Source organism: Emydura macquarii, unplaced genomic scaffold (genome assembly GCF_026122565.2).
Source record: "Emydura macquarii macquarii isolate MOO-44397 ecotype Brisbane River unplaced genomic scaffold, CSIRO-AGI_Emac_v2 contig_527, whole genome shotgun sequence".
NCBI classification, from domain to species: Eukaryota; Metazoa; Chordata; order Testudines; family Chelidae; genus Emydura; species Emydura macquarii.
Genome location: NW_027130664.1, coordinates 1525344 through 1545966, shown reverse-complemented (window position 1 = coordinate 1545966; position 20623 = coordinate 1525344). Strand labels below are relative to the sequence as shown.

The 20623-nt window shown below is 58.4% G+C and overlaps 2 protein-coding genes and 1 long non-coding RNA gene across 6 annotated transcripts in view; 1 reads left to right on the top strand and 2 right to left on the bottom strand.

Moving 5' to 3' along the window:
* Positions 1 to 650: 650 nt before the first annotated feature.
* Positions 651 to 2762, bottom strand: LOC137147231 (protein S100-A5). Its single transcript, XM_067539126.1, has 3 exons — positions 2738 to 2762; positions 1606 to 1762; positions 651 to 866 (listed from the first exon to the last, which is right to left on the bottom strand). The coding sequence occupies exons 2-3, from the start codon at positions 1741 to 1743 to the stop codon at positions 723 to 725; spliced, it is 282 nt and encodes a 93-aa protein (XP_067395227.1). The 5' UTR covers positions 1744 to 1762; positions 2738 to 2762; the 3' UTR covers positions 651 to 722.
* Positions 2763 to 7484: 4722 nt separating this feature from the next.
* Positions 7485 to 20623, bottom strand: part of LOC137147304 (protein S100-A4-like) — a 30736-nt gene continuing 17597 nt past the window's right edge. The window contains exons 1-3 of one of the 4 annotated variants that reach the window (XM_067539317.1): positions 10162 to 10390; positions 8665 to 8823; positions 7485 to 7826 (exon numbers count right to left, since the gene is read on the bottom strand). In XM_067539317.1, the coding sequence (XP_067395418.1) occupies positions 7662 to 7826; positions 8665 to 8805 (306 nt within the window). In that variant the 5' untranslated portion in view covers positions 8806 to 8823; positions 10162 to 10390 and the 3' untranslated portion in view covers positions 7485 to 7661. Of the gene's footprint in view, positions 7830 to 8664; positions 8824 to 10071; positions 10118 to 10161; positions 12024 to 13008 lie in introns of those variants that run through there. The other 3 variants (XM_067539315.1, XM_067539316.1, XM_067539314.1) reach the window with 3 other exon arrangements.
* Positions 18105 to 20575, top strand: LOC137147308 (uncharacterized). Its single transcript, XR_010918177.1, has 2 exons — positions 18105 to 18411; positions 19279 to 20575. It is a non-coding gene; the product is annotated as an uncharacterized lncRNA (long non-coding RNA).

Below are 20623 nucleotides of genomic sequence, written 5' to 3'. Positions count from 1 at the left end.
CTGTACCCAGCTTCCCCCGGCCCCCAGCCCTCAGCCCAGCCCCGCCCTGCTGCTGGAGGTGCTGGGCGTGGGCAAGGCAGGATCTCAGGGGGCGACCAGCGCTCAGGGAGACATCTCGCGGGCGGGCTCTTTCCTGGCAGCCTGGAAACCTGGCCTGGGGCAAGGAGGTGTTGTTATTACACTTACAGCAGCTCCGAGCCGCCAGGACTGAGGTTAGGGACCCCTGGACCTAAACCAGCCATTCTCCAGCCGCCCGATCAGCACACAGCTGCGGGCCGGGTGCCACCCGCAGGGCCCTCCGGGCAGCATAGATACCGTGTGGGTGCGGCCCACAGTGGTGAATAGGTTGAGAACCAATCCCCGAAATCCTCAAAGGCGTTGAGGTGCCCAATTCCCATTGGCCGTGAGGCACCTAATATTTGAGGCCCTTGAGCCAGGCACTCCACAGTGGAAGACAGCCTTTGCCCCGAAGAGGTTACTAGACAGATAGCTGGTGTGCTGGGGAATGAATGGATGGAGCGTCAAAGAAAAGAGGTGTGTATGGTCATAGGTATTTCAGACGGGACAGACGTTACTTAAGGAAGGATTGAAGGGTAAATGGACAGGAGAAAACAAATAACACTGGGGGAACATTGCATGTAGACAGCTCTTTATTGAAAGCAGCCGGACAGAATCCATGGCCAGGGGCTTGGGGTGCCCTTCATTTTCAGCCCGTTCCCCAGCTACTTGTTGTCTTCCTGGAAGAAGTCGTTATAGGTCATGCACAAGGTGGTCAGGAAAACCGAATACTCCTTGAAGTCGATTTCCTGGTCGCTGTTCCGGTCCAGGCTTTTCATGAGCTGGTCGATGTCACGCTCTTTCATTTTCTGCGGGAAAGGGCGAGAGAAGCCAAAGTGACTGAGTAAAACCCGCAAGGATCAAAGCTGGCCCCAGGTGCTGTTTTTGTTTCCCTTTGTTGTAACCTGGCTCATTAATGATGCAATAAAACCTGGAGCCTCGCTCCTGGGCTTGGGCAGGAAGCTGCTGCTACCCTGCAGGTGAACAGGGAGGAGAAGTTAACATTACTTCCCCTTCCAGTCAAGCACGGGGAGGGGACTGAACTGGGAGGGGCAGCCGCTGCTAACTGGGCGCGAAGCTTCCTTAGGAAGAATACCAGCCTCCTGCCTGAGAAATGAGCACGGTGGGCAAAGATACCAGGCCAAATTCAGGCCTAGAGAAGCAACTCCCATGGGTGTCCGTCCCCTGAGCACAAGAAGGGGGAACTGGGAATCAGACCCCATGTGTCTGATTTCACAAGATCAAACTGACCAATTGCGGGGGAGGAAAAGGTGGGGAGGGACTTTGAAAAAATGTTCATTTTTTTCCCTGTGACATTTTTTTTCATTTTTCGGATGAAAAAAACCCAAAATTTTATTCAGTTTTCAGTTTTGCAGAAATCTAGAATCTGATCCGCTTTGGGACACACCCAGAAGAGGTTGATCAGAACCAAAATTTTCATTCTGATCCCCAAAATTCTTCATTTTTACCCCCCTCCCCCAAAAAAAATGTTTCCTCCAAAGAATTCCAACCCGCTGCCTGGCTGCAGGTGTTCTCCAAAGCACTGACCTCCCCCAGCCCCAGCTCATTCTTCACCAGCTCCTTCAGTTCCTTCTTGCTCAGGGTGAACTTGTCGCCTTCCTTTCCCGAATACTTGTGGAAGGTGTAGACTAAGGTTGTCAAGGCCTTTTCCAGAGGCGTTTCCATCACACTCGCACAGGTTGAGCTGAAAGAGAGAACAGGGCAGGGAGAGGTCTCGCTACTAAATGGGGACCAACAAGGACACGATTTTGGGACACACCCAGGAGAGGTTGGAGAGGTTCCCAGGACGGCACAGGTGAGAAGCGTGCAGCCAAAGCCCCAGTGAACGTGGGTAGGAAGCTGCCTTAAGCCAGACGTGCAATGCAAGCACAGCTCAATGGTGGGTCTGAGGGTGAGTGCAAAGATCAACTCTGCAGGAGACAGCTTCCCACACAGCACTTTCCATTTTCAAAGTGCTCTCCGGCCAATAGCTCCACTCTTGTGGGTAGCGTGGTAGGACCAACCAAGATCAGGGCCCGTGGCAGCTCGGTCTAAACAGACACAGGATTATCAGCCCATTTCGCAGATGGGAGACTGAGACCCAGAGTCAGTGATTTGCCCCAGGTCACGAGGCAGAGCTGGGAATCAAACCCTTCTTCCATGTCCGAGGCCAGCACTGTCACCTGTTGGGCAGAAGGTGAATGCACAGTCCGGAGCGGTAATAACACTTCTCCAGCGCTTTGCATTTTCCAAGTGCTCTACAATCATTAGCTAATCTGTCCCTAATGCTAGTGGATAGGCGTCCGTGCCTTTTATACTGGGAGATTAGATGGTTATTGCCAACAGATTATGGTTTTGGTCTCTTTAGAGAATTCTCACACACACACCAAATTCCCAGGTGCTGGCTCAGAAACGTAACCCCTCATACCCTGAACAAGCCAGATGTGCACACCTGTACCGGTGCACCCAGCCAGATGTTCACACCTGTACTGGTGCACCCAGCCAGATGTGCACACCTGTACCGGTGCACCCAGCCCCTGGAAGGGAGGGGCTCTTGGAGCGAGCCCAGTAAAACGCCGTCCTTTCCTACTAGATAGGGAGAGGGAATATCTTTTATTCGGTCGGCTCCCATTGGTGAGAGACAAGAAGTCGGTCCAATAAAAGACATGGCCTCCCCCACCTTGTCTCGCTAATATCCTGGGACCGATGTGGCTGCACCACTGCATACTCCCCTGTTATCACCCCTCCTCCTCTACGCCCAGCTGTGCCAGGCTGCTGGGTAGAGAAAGCTGCCCCCGGGACCATGCGTGCTGCAGCCAGGCTCCGGAAGGAAGGTCTGATTCATGGCAAAGGAAGCCAACGCGAAGTGGGCCTGGGTGGTCAACCACATACTGCATCTGAGGAAGTGGCCTCGAGGTGGTGAAGCCGGTTGCATCCGGTCCCTCCCCGGGCTGCTGGCTGCCTGCGCTGCAGCGGAGGAAGAGGCTGGCAGAGCTCAGGGCTGCAGCCGCGTCTCATCGAAGTGACAGAAGGGAAACGCGGGTGTCTCGTTCCTATCACCCGGGGGACGGTGGTTAGCTGGGCAGGTGGCCCTGTCCGCGCCTGCTTCTCGGCGGGCTAGCTGGCTAAGGCATGGCCTCAGGGCCAGGAGACCAGGGTTCCATGCCCAGCTCTGTCTCAGATCCCTCCGGGACCCCGGGCAAGTCCCCCCACGTCTCAGTTAACGGCCCATCTCTTGTCTGCTTAGACTGGAGGGTCTCTGGAGCAGAGCCTCTCAGTGCTAATGAAATGGGAAGCTGCCTGGCAGATGGATGGTGAATAATTCAGGGCGAGGATTAGAGGGAGGTGCTGCAGGGCAGTTGCATGTGCCGGAGCATCCGTTTCCCTTCTCCGGGCGCTGGCTCCTAGGAAGACAGAAGCTGTGACACGCGGTGCTTAGCACTGCAGAGCCATAAAGTGAGCAAACAGGAGCGATAGCCATTAGCCACAGGGAGGGTGCGGCTGGGCATCTTGGGGCGAGGGCCCTGCCTAGAGATGCTGAGCTGTTCGGCTGACTCACCCTAGCGACCAGACCAGGTGGGTCTCTTGCTGCCTGAGCCTTTCAAAGGCCTTTAAGGGAACTAGGCATCAAATGTCATTGTTCTCCAGCCAGAGCTGGGTTCCTAAGTCCAGGAAAAGCCTCGCCAACTCAGATGTCGCAAGCCGCGGTAGGACGGAGGGAGCTAGGGGCAGCTGCAGGGGGAAGTCGCCAAGCTCAGGACAAGTTAACAAGGCAGGACTCTTCAAGGAGGGGCCGAGACTGGAGCAGAGCCAACGCCTGGGCTGGAGTGGGGGGAAATGCCACCCTGCCCCCAGCCTTCAGTGCCAGCCCTTTGGGACATGAACCACACAGCCTCCAAGCAAAGAGAAAAACGGCCATTGTGGCAGGCCAGGAATTCCCCCTGGGAATCTCAACCCACCATTCCCACTGAGCCAGGGAGAGCTGGTGGGAGGACACGGCTGCAAAGCCAGAGACAGCCCCCAGAAGCAGCTCACACCCAGCGTCCCCTGCAGCTCAGTCTCCTGGAGGGATTGCCAGCACTGTGCATAACAGGGGGGTGGTGGTGTGTGCACATCTGGAGGGAGGTCTGCACAGCTGGGGAAGGGACCCTCTAACACTGCCTGCAAGGGAGGGGCTTGCACATCTGCAGGGGGGTGTGCACAGCTGGGAGGAGATCCCCTAGCACTGTGCACGGGCACAACGGGGGGCGGGAATCCACGGACGGCAGAGCCAATGCCCCTCACAGCACACGCTGCAGCCATTTCCTGAAAGGCCACAAGAGCCACTGTTAGAAAAGAAAACCGACTTACCAAGACGAGCGCAAAGGGAAACGTGGAGTCCGGTGCGTGGTAGGCAGCTCCCTCTTATACCCTCTCAGCTGCCAGAGACAGCCCTGGTTTCCAGCCCTGGAGAGGGCCAATGGAAAACTGATCTTGTTGCCAGGATCGTGGCTGGGTGCAGCCTCCCAGCCCGTGTCTCTCCAGATGTTTCTTAGGTGTCACATGGACTCAGAGCTGAATTCTGCAGCTGCGGGCACCTGCCCTTCTGATGGGCCTGGGGCGTGGGGGTCGGACGGGCAAACCCCTCACCCGCTGCCCCTGTGAGCCTTTGACTTGCCTCACGTGGGCTGGGTTCTGTTCTCAGCCACACCCGTGTAAATCCAGCGGGACCCCTCTGAAGTGCAAAGGAGTGACTCCAGATTCACTGGGCAGAATCCATCCCCTGGTGCGCAATGCCGTGGGTGACGCCTTTCACGAGCAGCGCTTGGGGCGAGGATTCCCGGAGCTGCCCATTCATACAGAGCTAAAGGAAACAACAAGGTTACCACGGCCAGTTTCCTTAGCAGCAGCTGCTGCCTGGCACCCGCACCGGTGGTGACAGGGGATTGCCCGGCGAGCAGGATGCGCAGGGTCTGTGGGGACCTGTTGCTTAGCAGCAGGAGGATGTGGATGGAGGTTGAGACCTGCTCAGGGGATGAAGACGGATGGACAGTGCAAAGGGCCGGGGCACGAAGGGAACTGCAGAGAGACCAGAGAGGGCATTAGAGGGCCAGGAGAGGGAGTAAGGGAGGCAAATAACCGATCCGGGCTGCAGGGGCTACGTGCGGAGTCGAGCTCATGGAATTCATGTTCCTCCGGATTCCAGGGAGGAGCAAGACGCGCTGCACGGGGAAGACACAATAAAGGGGGGTGTGTGGGTAGGAGGCCCGGCCATCCTCTAGCTCAGGTGAAGCATGAGGTCCCCGGGTCCCCCCTCTCTGCTCCCACCACGCTCAGGAGACGTCTTCACTGCAGAGCTTGCCCGGGCCATGGGCTCCCCAGCTGTGAGGAGGCTCAGTGCAAAGCCCTTCCCCAGGGCCTGTCCCCCGCGCGCGGCTCTCCCCTGTCTGACTCCAACCTGGCTGGGACCTCGAGGGCCGTTAAGCTGAGCTGCTTGGATTCTTTCCCAGGGGTCGTGGGAGGACTGGTCTGGCCTGCTGGGCACAGGAAAGCATGGGAGGAATGTCAGCAGGCCAGTGGTTTAGCCCGTGTCCTCACTGCACGGGGGGCAGGTTCGAACCCACCTCCCAGCCCGGCCGGCTTGCCTGGGTTGCAAGCACCACCAAACCGAGAGAAGGGAGGACGGGAGGGGGGACAATGGGGTAAGAGTTTGCGTAACTCTGCGATGAAGCCAGACTCTCAGGGCCCGGGTCACGGCTGCCCTGCAGCCACACAGTCATTGCACTAGCACACAGTGGGCGTGAGACTCTGCCGGGTCGACCCGGTGCCTGGTGCAACCGCTTGTGTGCACTGGTGCACATGACGGCTCAAGACCCAGGGCAATGGTGAGCCCGCCCCGGGTGTGTAACGGGGGGGGCAGGGACACGCAAGCTGCTCCAGGACGCAGAGGGGCGTCATGTGATCCGGGAGGTGGGTGGATGGCGCCGGATAGAATAACCAGGCCTTTGTGCGTGGCTTCATCGCAATGCAGAGCAGTCACGAGGGGCGTCTCTCCCTCCTTGCAGCTCGGCGTGACATGGCCACGCAGCGTTGCCAACTCTTGCAGCGGGGCCGGCAGCCTTGTGATTTTGGGAGGGTCCCTTAAAGCCACGAGCTGCTGGAATCCTGGGCTCACCTGAGAATCCCAGCTTCCACCGGAAACACAGCCCTCGGGGCTGCAGAGACAAGCCCCAAAACGTGACTGCTCACGCCTCTGGAACCAGAAGACAAACCAAGAGCCCTGCGTTTATTAGTTGTAAAAAAAAACTCAGGATTTTTTTTAAGCCCCGGCTTGGCCGCGCTGCAAGAGCAACCTCTCTCTCCCCGAAACCCAGGGTGCTGCTGGCTGCTGCCAGCTGAGCCGGGTTGGCCCAGCCCAGCCCGCTGCCCTGGCTGTCCCAGCACCTGGAGCGGCAAACGCCTGCAGGAGCAAGCTAGGGGCTAATGAGAATTCCATCCCACGTGAGCCCAGGACAAGACGGCCTGGGCCAGGAGCGGGAAACGTTTTAGCCTCAGGCACCTCTGTCCCGCTGGACCCGGGAGGAGCCGCGATCCTAGGGAATGGGTCTGGGATCTTAACTGGCTTTAGCTGACATCATCAGTGTCCACTTCTTGGCTACCCACACGCACCCTGGGCTGCAGCTCCAGTCTTTAAAGTCCATCTGGCTCAGGCAGACCCAGGCCCTGGCATCTCATCGCACAAGAGCCGGCCCTGGGCTGCTCTGCTGATAGGGTCCGGGTCTGACGGCCCCGCAGGGACGGGGGAGGGAACAGAGGCGGGGAACGCCCCTGCCCAGCACTACTGCAACCTGCTGAAAATGCAGCAAAGTCAGTTTCATCCTCGCTGAGGCGGGTGGGAGATGGGAAGGTTAAAATCAGGTGCAGAAAGACGGTTTAGGCAGAGCTAAAGAGCCTTCTAGAGCCTGGGGCACATAGAGGATAACAGCCTACTACTGCTACCGGCTACTAGAATTACTCCTTTCGCTCATGTGGTAGAGGTGTCTGCTAAAGGTCTGGAGTTAAAACCCTTTTGGTGATCCAGCTCGTCCTGTCCCTGCTTGCTCGCTGCTCACTCTGCGCGGCCAGACGCTGAAGTCTTTACTCAGGCGGGGCTCCCATCAGCCCCAGGGGCTGCTCTGCCTGGCTACCAGCCGGCCACTGGGAGTGTCTGCAGCTTCTTGTGCCTTCAGGACCTTTTTTTTGGGTGTCTGCTGCTTATCCAGCTGATGCTGGAAGATCACCGAGGGCCTGATCCAGGGGGAGAGGCCCGTGGATGGCAGTGAGCTTCAGGTCACCCCCCCCCCCCCCCCAAATTTAAACCCACACCCAAATTTTCCTGAAAAATGAGGGTCTGCATTTATAATGGGTCACCGAAAGGAAAAAAATCTGTTTGCAAAATACACAGGGGACCTTCTTTAAAGCAACCTTTATTGAAAGAACAACAGGATCATAATGCCGGGGATATGGGAGGTGACGGCCAATACGGCAGGGTGCTATTAGCAGGGGCCGGTGGGGATACAACTCAGAGATTGCCCCCGGAGCTGAGCTTCTGGCTGTCTGTTCCCCGCCACCTCCCGGCCCGGTTTTCACATCTTCCGTGGCATCTTGTCAGGGTAGTCCTGGAAGTCTTCGTTGCACATCATGGCGACGCAGGCCAGGAACGTAGCGTACTCCTGGAAATCCACTTCCTTGTCCTTGTTGCTATCCAGGTTGTTCATCAGCTTCTGGAAGCTGGCTTCATCGCTTTGTTTCTGCTGAGGGGAGAGGACGATAAAAAGAGATTTTCGCATGACCGCGCCGGGGAGAGCTCGGTTCCTCTCGCCCACCAGCCCAGCCTCCGTCTCTGCAGCTCCCACTGCCTGGAACAGCTCCCGCTCTCACTCAACCTCATCAGCAACTCCTGGGCGTCTCGGCTCGGAGCGGCCGTGGAGCGTCGCAGACCCAGGCAAAACTAGGAAGGATATTTAAGGCGGCAGAACATAAATATCCCAGTTAACCCCAACGGCCCGGCCAACTGTTAACCACCCCTGCACCTGGGGCAGGTGCCTGGGAAACTTTAATACCAACCCCCGGCAATCCCATCCACATGGGAAGAACCCGGCCACACCCCTGTAACAATCCCGGCTGATCGCCGAGCACTGTACCCAGGAGGTATCGTTACCCCCATTCCACAGGCAGGAAAACTGAGGCACAGACGGTGAAATGACTCGCCCACGGTCTCAAACAGCTTTTGAACCCGGGTCTCCTGAGCATCACTCTGGTGCTCTGTCCCCTCGGCCCTGCTGTCATCAGCGCCGCCCCTCCAAGGGCCCAGGCCCCCGTTTCTCCAGCTTATCTGAAAGTGGGGTAGCGCAGACCCCGCCCCACGGCAGTGACGGAGAACAAAGCGCCGACTGACTCCCCCAGTCTGTCTGCAGCATCCCTCGGCCATCGCCACCCAGCCTGAGCTGGCAGGAGGTGGCAGGGGCCCGACCCCACCCCCAGTCATGGTGGTTATCATGTCCCCCAGACCGGATTCCCCAGCAGCTGCTCTTCCGCGATTGGCACGGGCAGACCCCAGCCGAGCCTGCTTCGGGCCCTCCCGCTTACGCTGATGTAGCTGGGCAGCTCCTTCAGCAGCAGCTCCTTGAGCTCGGCCTTGTTGAGCTTGTACTTGTCGCCTTCCTTCCCCGCGTACTTGTGGAAAGTGGAGACCATCACGTCCAGAGACCGCTCCAGGGGCCGGGCCATGGCGGGCCGCGAGCGAGCCTGAGAGGCAGAGACACGGGAGGCCGGTTAGAGCTGGGCTCGTCCCGCCTGGGAACCGGCCTGGCCAGGGCAAGGACGTTCCGTGGTGGGAAGGGACCAGTTCGGCTGTGCAAAGCGAGCCGCGGCGCTACCAGCCCGGCCTGCGGCTGTTTGCTTGTGTGTTGCCAGCACGGAAAGAGACCCAGGACAGACAACGGGGGTTGGGGGAGAGACTTCTTTCTATTTTAGTAACCGAGAGCTTCTGGGCCCCTGTGGTAGCGGGGTGCAGAAAGACGAGGCAGAGACCTAGAACGATCTGTTACCCCACGGCCCGTCTAGGGTCTTGTCTTTCGGCTAGGACTTTGGACTGCCCGAGAGGCGCGTTTGGCCCGTCAGGCCTCCAGAAGCCCCCTATTAATGAGAGCAATCTCCCAGCATGTTATGGGCGTCATTCGTCACTGAGACATCGCGAGCCCAGGTGCTGAACCATGGCTAGTTACACGTCCAGCCGGGTGCCATCTGCTGCTGTCAGCTGGCCAGTGCGATGTTCCTCGGGTCCCAGCAGAGGGGTAGTCGCACCCGGCTTCGTGGCACAGGCAAGGCAGCTCCTGATCTCAGTTGCGGTCTGCCCCAGAGCAGGCTCCTCAGAGGGGACTTTGCCTGCTTCGTCCTGCGTCAGCCCCCACCGGGCTGGCGATGAGCCCTGCCCTGATGTCTCACTCCTTCCTGCCCCATTTCCAACGCCGCCTGCCTCCATGGCTCTCAGAGAGGCAGCCAAGGCTGGGCGTTGGCTTCCGGCGTCAGTGCTGAATACCAGCCCCGAGGCGACGGAGGGGAAAATGTGGGGAGGCAGCGGGAGGGTGGAAGAGAAAAAAAAACCCCGTAGAGAAGAAAGGCCTCTCCACCCACACCGTGGGCACGGGCGGCGTTCAGCTGCAAGAACTCATGCGTGGCTCCCGGATGGACTGAAGGGGACGGGTATTGGGTCTCGCTCCACGCATGCCATGCGCAGCTGGGCCTGGGGTGGCTCTACCTATCCGAATCCGCAGCGGAGGAGAGCGCCACCGCCCTGACCCGCTCATTCCCAGTTGCACAAGCAGCCGGAGGCGAGGATCAGCCTCTGACACAAAGTCCAACTCCTGCAAAAAGTTAGTTACGGCCTCGCAGAAACCTTTGGATCTGCTCCCCAAAGATATTTCAAAGCCAGACACCCGCCCCCCCCGCCAGATTGCCGAGGGCTGCGTCCCCCCCCCACACACACACACACACCCGGTGTGGCAAGGCAGCCCCGAAATACCAACTGCTGCCCGCTCAGAACGAAAGCAGCCGCCGAAACATCACAGTGGAAAACAAACTTACCAAGGCAACCACACAGGAAGAAGATGAAGGGGAGGCAGGGCCGGAGTGGCGGCTGAGTAACAGTGCTCATATTTATAGTCCTAGCGGGAGGGACGGGACACCCACCCGGGGGGTTAGAACTAAAAAGAGACCAATGAAAGTGCGTGTCTCCGTGCAGCCAGCTGGCCGGGGAGCACGGGTACCTCGGGCCATCTCACCCCCGCCCCCCGCCTTTGGCGATGCTTTTCAGCTGTTTGGCAAGAAGGGGCGTCCCAGCGTCAGCCGTGGTTAGCAGAGGGGGAGGCTGGGACGGGAGGCGGCAGCCACACGCACCAGGAAATCCTGGGGCCTGGCCTCGGCGAGCGCAGGGAGCAGCAGGAGGGGAGAAGCAGTGCCTCGGTGGGATGGGAAACCAGTAGGGCTGGTGGGACAAAGGGTGCACGGGGGGATGAATCATAGCAACAGCCTCTTCAAAGCCCTTTCCACATCCTCGCTCGGCCCGGGGACAGGGACGATTTTAGAGGCCGGGATGACTTTGCAGCTTCGCGCGGGAGGCTGTTGTGTGAAATGCAGCTTGCAGCTCTCTCTGCCCAGGCCTCCTTCCGCCTAGTGTCAGAGCACCTGGCCCCTGAGGTCATTCTGCCTCGTCGCCCCACTTATCTCCAGATAGGAGCCGGTCTCCACGCTGCCTGTGTCCACACCTTCATGCTGGGGGGACCCGGCCAACGGGCTATTGAACAGTCAAGTCGTTATTAATGTTTCAAACCAGCAAGTCTGACAGGACGAGCGAAGCCAACCCACAGTCAGAAGAGACAACTAGGGACATCTTGACCACACCTGCTGTGAATAAGGCCCCTGAATAAGCAAATGTTCCTGGACATGTTCCACGCTTGTGACAGTCGGTTCTGAACAAGGCAAACGCCCCTCAGGGACTGGAACCGGTGGCGAGTCTCCAGTGCCCTGCCCGGGATAGGTTTTAACTAAAATTAGCTGTGAATTATTCGTATTTCATAACTGCAAGGACGGCGTGGTGTAATTCAGGGTGGTGCCACTTAATTCTGTTTGGGAAATTCTTGTAATGAACTAGCCTGTGGGGTCTGACTGCTGCTGCCCTCTGCGGGATGCAATCAGTACAGCTCAACCGTGTGTCATAAGCCCCGTACGTCACTGTTTCTCAACCTTTTCAGGCTGGCAATCCCTAATTCTGTCAGAAATATATGTGACACCCCCCCACACACACACACACCCACACACACACACACACAGATGAACTGTAAAAGCAAGAGTAAAACAATGTACCAGTGCCAGCGATGATCAGCCAATATAACTGATTTATAGGGGACGGGAGGTGTATGGAGAGGTTGACCGAGCATACTTCGCTTTGATAGGCCAGGGTGCGTGGGGATGGGGCAGCGAGATTTGCTTTGCTTTAGACTGTGATACATTTTTCAATGCCTCACGACCCCCCGGGTTTGCCTTTCATGACCTGCCTCGCCAGGGTTGAGGATCACGGTTCCGTGGCAGAGGGCTTCCTTTCGCTCCAGGGAGTGGCTCTGCCCCAGTGGGAGCAGACAGATTTCAGTTCAATCCCTGCTACAGCCATGAAGTTTCACAGTCGGAGGTTCCTAGGTGCGGCCCGTTTGCTGCCAGTTTTGCTCTCCTGCTTCGTATTCAGGCCCTGTGCAACGCCAGCGATATGCACCCCAGCAGGGGCGGGTTTATTGTCCACGGGGCAGAACCACGGGGAAGTCCAAGAAAAACTCGTGGCAGAAGGTGCAGGCCACAGCCACGAAGCGAATGTACTCCTCAAAGTCAACTTCCCCATCTTTGTTAGCATCCAGGAGGCTCAGCAGTTCCTCAAAGGCGCCTTCCTTCATTTGTACCTAGGGACAGGAGCAAAGACGAATAACGGGGAAAGGGAAACTCCCCCCGGAGTCTTTCAAACGCGGTGAGTGCCAGACTCCTGCAGCCAGAGGGGACGCATTGCCTAGTGGTTAGAACACGAGGCTACGGTTCAGGAGACCCACGCGAAAGTCCTGTCTGTGCCGCAAATTCTGTGACTGACCCTGGGCAAACCACTCTGAGCTTTGCTCCCCGCCAGCAATAAGGGGTCGATAATTTGTCCATTGCAAGAACGGTCCCTCCCCCTGCATTTGTGCCGCACCTGGTTCAATGGGCCTTGATCACACGTGGGGGCCTCTTGGTGCTACCGTAACTGCTGTAACAATGCGGTTAGGAAGCAGTTTCCATCCCGAGGGTGACAGCACGTAACCCGGTGTGACGCTGCTGCGTTGCCCCTTGGCTGCCTTTGTACAGCTGCATATGGCATCTGCAGAACTGCTTCCAGGCCCCGCCAGAACCCAGGGGAGCATGTGCCAATTGCCATGTCCCATTCTGGAGGCTGGCCCACACAGAAGATAACAACCTACTACTGTCATCGGCTACCAGGGCTACTCTTCTAGCTCAAGTGGCTAAAAGTCTGGCCTTCGGCCCTGGCGGTCCAGGGTTCAGACAGAGCTGATGGGGCTTGTTACGGGGGATCACGAAAAACACTTTAAAAGCAATAAGAAGTCAAGCGGCAGCGTGGTCTAGTGGATAAGGCCCAGGTGGGCGAACTGGGCTCTGATCCTAGCTCTGTCACTGTGGGATCTGGGCCACCTCACTTCCCCTCCCTGCCTGTTTCCTTTCCCACCCTGTGTCTATTTAGCTTGTGAGCTCTGGGACGCTCTCACTCTGGGTCTGTGCAGCTGAGGCCTCTAGGTGCTGGGACTGTTTGCAACCCATTCTGGGCCGAGCCTGCTCTCGCCTCGTCCCAGCAGCTCCGTTCTGGCCTGCCTCCCTCTCCTCGTCCTCCTCGCTCTGACTCACATTTCCCAGGCTGGGCAGCTCCTTCTCCAGCAGCTCCTTCAGCTCCCCTTTGCTGAGTGTGCGTCTGTCGCCTTCCTTTTTGGAGTAGCGCTGGAAGGTGCAAACCAGCACGGCCAGCGCCTGCTGCAGGGTCTGCAGTTCCTCCATGGCTGGCTTCCGGCGGGGCTGAAAGGCAGGAGCGGAGCAAGGGGGTTAACAGGGACCACGCCCCACGGGGAGATGGAGGACGTGGGGTGCCCTTTGGGTCCATGTGGATGGTGCATGTCGAGGAACCGACCACGGGCGCTTGGGAAAGACCCCATCCCTCCCAGCGGCGGGCAACTGGTCCTGGTTCCCTCTAACCCCGGTCGGGACCTCTAGTGTCCGCTGGCCCGCGAGGACACACCGCCAGGTGCAGCCAGTCTCCTCGGGGGCTGCTGCTGCTACAAGCGAGACGCGAGCCGGAGCCGCGAGCCGTGGAGGGGAGGTGGTGGGAAAGCAGCAACGCCACTCGGGGAAGTGCCCAGCTCAGGAGGAGACAGAGGGTCGGAGGAGTTTGCAGCCTGACCGCGGCGGCGCTTTTGACAGCAGAGCCCGTGCGGCCGGGCCAGATCCCGGGACTCATTCCTACCAAACGCCGCAGAGGTACATTTCTCTCTTTATGGACACCCCTGGTTCTGGCTCTCAGCCAGAAATGTTCTACCTTGCCCCGGGCCCGGCCTATGGATGCGGGGGCCAATCCCAGGGTCTTTGCGGCTTCGAGAGGGGAGTCCAGCGCTGGCCGTTCAATGGAAACCCAGCCGCAAGCTCAGCTACGAAGCGGCTGCTGTCGCTCTGTAATCGGGAGCAGATGTGCTGGCCCAACGCCAGAGACCTCTGATCTTCCCAGTGATTTCAACGGGCTGTGGACCAGGCCCTGGGCTACTGAGGATCCCGACTCCCATGACACAGAAACGCGGGAGAGCCGAGGCGCCATCTCCCAGAGCTGCTGCGTCCACAGCTGCGCCCTGGGGGACAGTCTGGGGAAACGTGCATGAAACCCAGAAGAGAGACAGATGCAGGAAGGAATTTCAGCTGGGAATATTGAGCCACATACGACCGCCGGGTCCCGCGCTGGCTGCAAAACGCAGAGGATGTTGGATCCCAGGAGAGGCCTTGCCTTGGAAAGGGATCGGAATAGTACGGCACTGAATCACAGGGGCAGGTTTCTGTCTCCTCCGCACACCCACACACTGAGTAACCCTGCTCTGCTGCCAGCGCCTGCAGCATCCCGGCTCTGGGCAGCTGAACGAGCTGCGAAGGGCGGGGGGGGGGACCTTCCAGGGAACAGCCCCTCGCGTAGCTTTGGGCATTTTGTTGACCAGCACAATACATCAGAGAGAGACATCGTGCAAGGAAGGACGGATGGACGGGCAGACCGACAGACGATGGGGCTGCTCCAACAGGGGAATGGTTTTATGGAGCCCTGCAGGGATGAGAGGGCCCGTCTTCCCAGGTCTCCCCTCCTGTGCAGGGAGCCAGACCCCAGCCCTGTCTGGGCAGGCAGATGAACGCACCTGCCCTGGTAGGGCGAAGGCAGAGCAGTGCCCTGCTCAGCACAGCCTGATGCCCCTCGGGGGAGCTGCCGGCCTGGCTGCCCTGAGCAGCGGAGGGAAGGGCGGAGATGGCAGGAGCTGGGCTGACGGGTGATGCCGGCCACAGACACGACACTGCTCTTTGCAAAGCTCTTCTCATCTGCACCTCATCCTTCCCCCCCCGGGCCAGGGAGCCCCGAGTTCCTAGAACCGTCCCTGGCTGCTCCGGGCAGCCGCTTGGCAGAGCCGCTGCTGAGTAAATCCCCATTTGCCTGGAAAACGGCTTTGGCGAAAGGGAGGGACACAGCGGCCCCAGGACCCGGCTGGAGAGACAGACTGAGCGACAATTCAAAGGTCCATTGCAAGAGGGGTGGCCGCACAGGGCCAGTTTCAATCCCCCCTCGTCCCCCCGGCTTCCCTCTTCCCCCAATCGCCCCTGCGGTCTCTGCACCCCTGGGGCTGCGGCACACACAGACCAGATGGCAGCCTGGGTAGCCCCCAGCCCAGAACCCTCCATCCGCGTTGTTTGATGGCGCATCAGGGCAGCCTCTAGCCCCCACCCCCACCCCTCTGGGAAGCTGGCGGCGTTGGCCTTTCGGAACAACACTCACCGACGCGAGCACCTCGGCGACGGATCCGGGCGAGCCAAGCGTGCGCCGGCGTGTGGGGAGGATGGGAGCCAGCCTGTATTTATCGCCTCCGCCAGTTCCAGGGTCAGACTCTGCTGGGATCTTCCAGCCTGCTGTGGTAATATCGCAGGCCGGTCTGGGAAATGGCCCTGAGCCAGACCCACCCAAGGGTTGCATCAAGTTGGCTTCTCATCCACACCCTGCGCTGCGCGTGGAGCTGGAGGAACATCACAGGCCGTTTTGAAACCAGGACCGGGGCTTCGGCGAACAGATCTGCTCTAGGAGTTCCCGTGGGGCAGGTCTCAGACCAGGTCTCAGACCAGGTTAGCGCAACGACCCGCTCTGGCCTCGGAATCCGCAACACCCCAGCACACGGCGCTCCGCGGGGAGGCCCTGGGCTCCTTTGCTTTCTCAGGTCTCTCCCTTCCCACCCAGCACGGGCGGTCATCGCTCGCCCTGCCCGTCCCTCTGCTCCGTCTTCCCAGCGGTGGCCAGGCAAGGAGCGGCAGAGGACTGAACGTGCAGATCCGGCCTCAAACTGGGGCTCAGAGGTTTGCGCCATCCACGAAGCTCTGTGCTGGGGTGTCCCACCGCCTGCAACTCCCTGAGTGGCAGAGAAGGGCGGGCCGAGGCTGACCAGAGAGGGAGTTTGCAAACGGGCACCTGCTGGGACCAGTGCCTCTCCACCCCCAGCTGACTCACTTCCAGGGTTCAGTTTGCACAGCACACGCTATGGGGCTAGCCCAGCTTTCCCGCTGGTGGCTCGGGAGCCGGGAGACCCAGACAACACACTTGCATCGTTCGGGGTCTTTTGCATTTAGATGAAGCCACGCCCATTTGGGGCATAGCTCCTCCCCCGTGTGCTGGAACCCCACCGGGACGGCGCTGCAAAATATGGAGCAGAATTGGAGTCGGCGGCGCCTCTGCTGCCCCAGGCTCGGCGAGGAGCTGCCTGTCTCCTCTGGAACGTGCAGCGAAGGTTTCGTTAGCTGCCCTCCACCGGGAAGAGGCGCGTGGAGCACACAGGAGCGCTGGCTGTAGCCCCAGAAGAGGAAGGAGCTGGAGCTCGGTGGATTGGGTCTCCCGTGCCAGCCCATCCGGCTCTGCCCTCCCTAAAGGAGGGAATAGCCAGTTACCCGGCCTGTCACATGGGCCAGGCCTCGTTGGCCATTGCAAAGCCCTCGCACGTACCGTGGGTCTGGGACCTTTGCTGTTCCACACCTGCCCCCAGCCCACCACTCTGCCAGGGCCTCTCAGTCCTGACCCGCGGCAGCCGCTGTTATTTGTACCCTGGGAAATGAGCTCCAAGAGAGAGAAGTTTTTTTTCTCTTCCTGTCCCGGAGCAGTGAGTGAGCCGGGGTCCCATTCTCTCCCCATCAAAAGCTGCTGGAGCAGGATCACCGTCCACCTGCTACGGATTTCCTGCATGACCTGGGGCAAATCATTTAGGCCCAGATTCTCCAAGGCATTCAGCTCACACATTCCCATTGACCTGGGAGGAGGGAGACCCTGGGTCCAGGCCCCTGCTCCAACCTTGGTTTGGTGATTTAAGCCAGCATGCGACAGCTACACCAGGAGAGCCGGAGGGAGCCCGCACACCCAGGATATCCCAGAGCTCAGCGCTTGGAGTGCTCTGCTGAGCGGTGGGATTGCCCTGTGCAAATCCTTTCTCCCCCTCTGGCAGAGAGGGGTGAATTGACCCTGGGTCTCCTGCCTCTCTCCACAGAGTGAAAATGTATAAGGTGGACACCGGCTGCTCCTCCCTCAGCCGGCTTTTGAACAGGACCTGCCCCAGTAGGTGTGCTCGGATATCAGGCGCCGCACACAACCGGGACAGCCAACCGCCTGTCTTCTCCCGGTTCATGGGTCTTAGGTGGGAAGTGAGCGCCCAGAGCCCTAGACAACAGCAGCAGGGCATGTGTCCAGAGGTGCCAAGGTCATTTTAGGTGCCTACAGGGTTCAACGGGAGTTTTCTGTATCATAGTGGCGCCAAAACTTGGATTTACGCCCCAAACCTGAAACTTGCCTAAGCACCTTCCTGGAGCCACCTTCTGTGCCTTGTTTCCCCCCTCTTGGAGAAGGGGGTGACCAGATAAACACATCAACGCTTCTGAGATACAACACACAACATATCACAGGTCTTGTGCGATGCTCGCCCTGTAATAGGGTAACACCCCAGTAGACAGAAAGCGCCAGTGACTGTGTTCCTGTTTAACATCTCCATACACAAAAGTGAACAGTTGTCGTGATTGGTTTGTTTCTGATCTTTACACCCAGGGATTTGTAAACCTGGTAAAACTTCCTAGATAAATGGTTTAAAAACCTTGTAAGATGTTGAGATGCTCTGGTAACAGAGGGCATGGACCGAGTAGCTAAGAGAAAGGCTCGCCATGATAGGGAAAAAGCACATTCGCGATTTCTGATCTGTTGATTCAGCTTTTAGATCTTTTGAGCTGATGGTTGAGGGCTGGATAATTAAATGTCATTCACCCTGGAAGTTCTTGGTTTTTTACACTGAGAATGCCGGGATATCTGGCAAACAAAAATTAACAAAATAAAATCCACAGCTCTTTAAATCATGCACCATAAATATACAGAAAATAGACACCAGTTCCTGCAGCTGTAAACAACCCTCTCTGGAAATGTAGCTGCTTCTGGCATTGAGAGAGGATCTGGCCTGCGTTTTTGTCTTTAAAATAATGTATTTAAAGATCATTTTAGCAGAGCAACTTCCCCCTACCCCTCCGGGGTTTGGGTCTGGTCTCCCAATTAAGAACTCGGTTAAACCTGTTGTCAATTTCCTTTCTCCATGTGGGAAGGGATTGGTTCCCGGCAGGGGCGTGGGGCAGCCCAGCTGTGTTATAAAAGGCCCACTCAGGGAGGTTGTTATCCAAGTGTTTCCAGAGCTGGGGAAAGAATGGAAAGAGTGAGAAGGGACATTTTAAAGAGGGGAAAAATCAGCTGGTTTTGTTGGTGGTTTGGGCCTGTATAAATAGCACACAGGGCTGTCTCTGGGGGGTAGCTTCTGAGTGAAGGATTTTAGTGCCGGCTCTCTGCATGTCGGATCTTGTTCTCCGTAGATGAGTGTATTAGAGGGGAGTGGCACAGGGATGAGCCAGCTATGATCGTGGTGAATGACTCTGGCTTTTAGCTGAACCTGTGCACGGGCAGGTGGGGAGCGAAGCTAATTCAGAGCAGGCAGGAATGGAGGAAGGAGCGGGGTCAGTTTCCCATCTCACAGGATACTTAAATGATCAACTCATGTGCAAAGGAGACACCCCCCCCCATTTCCTTTCAGTGGGGCTGCCAATGCTGGGAGAGCCGGTCTTAAGGACCCGGTGGAGCCTGGCGCTTAGCCCAGTGCGGTCAGGATACCTGAGCTCGCAGAGGGGGCTCAACTACGTTGCAGGCTCTTTGCCTGAAATAAAAGCCCCGCGTGGCAGAGCCGGACTTTGCTCTGAGTCTTGTTATTGCAGAGCACCCCCCAGAAAGCACGCAGGGCTGAGCCCTGGCTAGTTCATGACGGGCTTGACAGCGCAGGCAATAATGGATCCCGGGGGGGGGGAGAGGCGTTGAGTTATGGCAATACAGTGATAGTCACCTGGCCTAGGCAGGTGTGTGCCGGGGGCAGCATTTTGTGCGTGTTTAACACACACACACCCCCAGAGCTCAGCTCCCTAGGTGTTTTCTTCACCTTCCCTCGCTAGAACCCCTCCTCTCACTCATCCCCTGCGACAAACAGGCCAGGCACGCGGCCAGGCGGGGAAGCTTTCTGAGGATCCCAGGAGGGAGGTCCTGGAGCTGCCTTCTTCCAGGCGGGGGGCAGAGAAGCGAAGGGGTTTTAAGAGGGGGCTGGATCATTTGACTGAGATTTTATGACTGTGTTGGCTGCAACAGCAGTGACTGTTGTATGCGAGGCGCCCTTCCAGCCCTGGGGGGAGATTTCCTGCCCAAGGGGGGGTCTAGACAGGGCCTGTGCGACCCCATTTCTTTCCTGTATCCTCTTCAGAGCCTGACACTCAGGGGTTCAGCCGCAGGTGCGTGTCGCAGCCCACCCCTAAAAGACCCTTCATGTCTCTTCCTACCAGGGCGAGGAAGTTACGTAGTGGGGGCCCAGGCCCGCCTTGTACGCCTGGGTGCCGTTCCCAGCTCTGACGCAGCCCTGACAGCGGAAGGGGACTGGTTCGATTCCAGCTCTTGGACCGAGTGGGCTTCTCACGGCAAGCAACTAGGAGCACGTTGCCAGCTCCATCTAATAATAAAACCACCCAGCCAGGGAGGGTGGCTGCGTGGTCTGAAGTTTGAAACTCCAAATCTCCGAGCGACCCCGGCTCAGAATCACCCTGCTGAGATGAATCCCTGAATTCCACGTGGTTGTAAGGGTGCGGCCCAATAAGAAAAGGCTCTGCTGCTTCTGCGTGGCTCGTAAAATCCCCCCAGAGACGCGCAGGTGTGCAGCATGCCGGGCTTTCTGCTACGGAGGTGGCTGCATTTCAGTGGCACTTTGTGACCTACAGCCCGTGGGGGTCCTTTGGGGTGAAGGGTGTCGAATAAAAGCAAGAGCTTCCACTCCCCTCTCTGTGAGGTGTAGGAATGGGGCAGTGTCCCTTTAAATAGTCTGTGAGCCCTCCAGCGCTGCCCCCCACATCCTAGTGCAGAAGGCCCCAGAAGCGAACAGAGCGGCCGTGGGGCTCGGCCTCATGCCTTCTTCGGACCCCAGCTGCCTCCCTGGGGCTTCCTCATGTTCTTAACGTCCCTGCGAGAGCAAAGACACGCGGAAGGTCCGACCCGGCCCCCGGCTGGAGTCGGAAGGTAGCCGGGTTCAGAGTGGAAATGAGGGGTACATTTTTCACAGTGAGAGTAAATATCCCGGGGCACGACTGGCCAAGGGGCAGGGCGGGGAGGTTCTCCCTCACGGGCCGTTTTAAAGCCATGCTGGGACGTTCCTCAGAGCTTTGTTCTAGGAGTTCTTTGGAGACAGTTCTCTGGCCCACGCCATGCAGGAGGCGTCTGCACAGACTACATGATCCCAGCGGTCATGTCTGGCCTTGGGATCTAGGAATCTACACTCTCCCGCCAAGCAAAGCCCCGACGCTCTGCTTACGGCTGCTGGCACCCGACTCTCCCTGTGTGTTTGCAAAATCAATCCAGTCCTAAAGTCGTGTGGCCAGGCTGAGATTGCCCCGGGGACCCCAGCAGGACTGGGGAAGGCTGGTTCAGGGAGGGTGGGCGCCCGCCCGTGGTGGACTAGCAGGCGGGTGGGCGCCCGCCCGTGGTGGACTAGCAGGCTGTTCTAGCTGAATCCTGATACCCGCTGATGGGCACGGTATCCGAGCACCTGATGGGAAGTGAGGGGGCGTGAGGATCATCCTGCGAGACCCTGTACGTCAGATCAGTCTGGGTCCTTCTCCCCAGCCCAGGGTTTTACCCACC

Bases quoted from the DNA above. Each gene is read 5' to 3' on its own strand.
- LOC137147231 (XM_067539126.1), bottom strand. From the start codon at position 1,743: ATGGAAACGCCTCTGGAAAAGGCCTTGACAACCTTAGTCTACACCTTC. The intron at 867-1,605 runs GTCAGTGCTTTG...CCTTTCCCGCAG, and splicing joins ATGAGCTGGGGCTGGGGGAG to AAAATGAAAGAGCGTGACAT.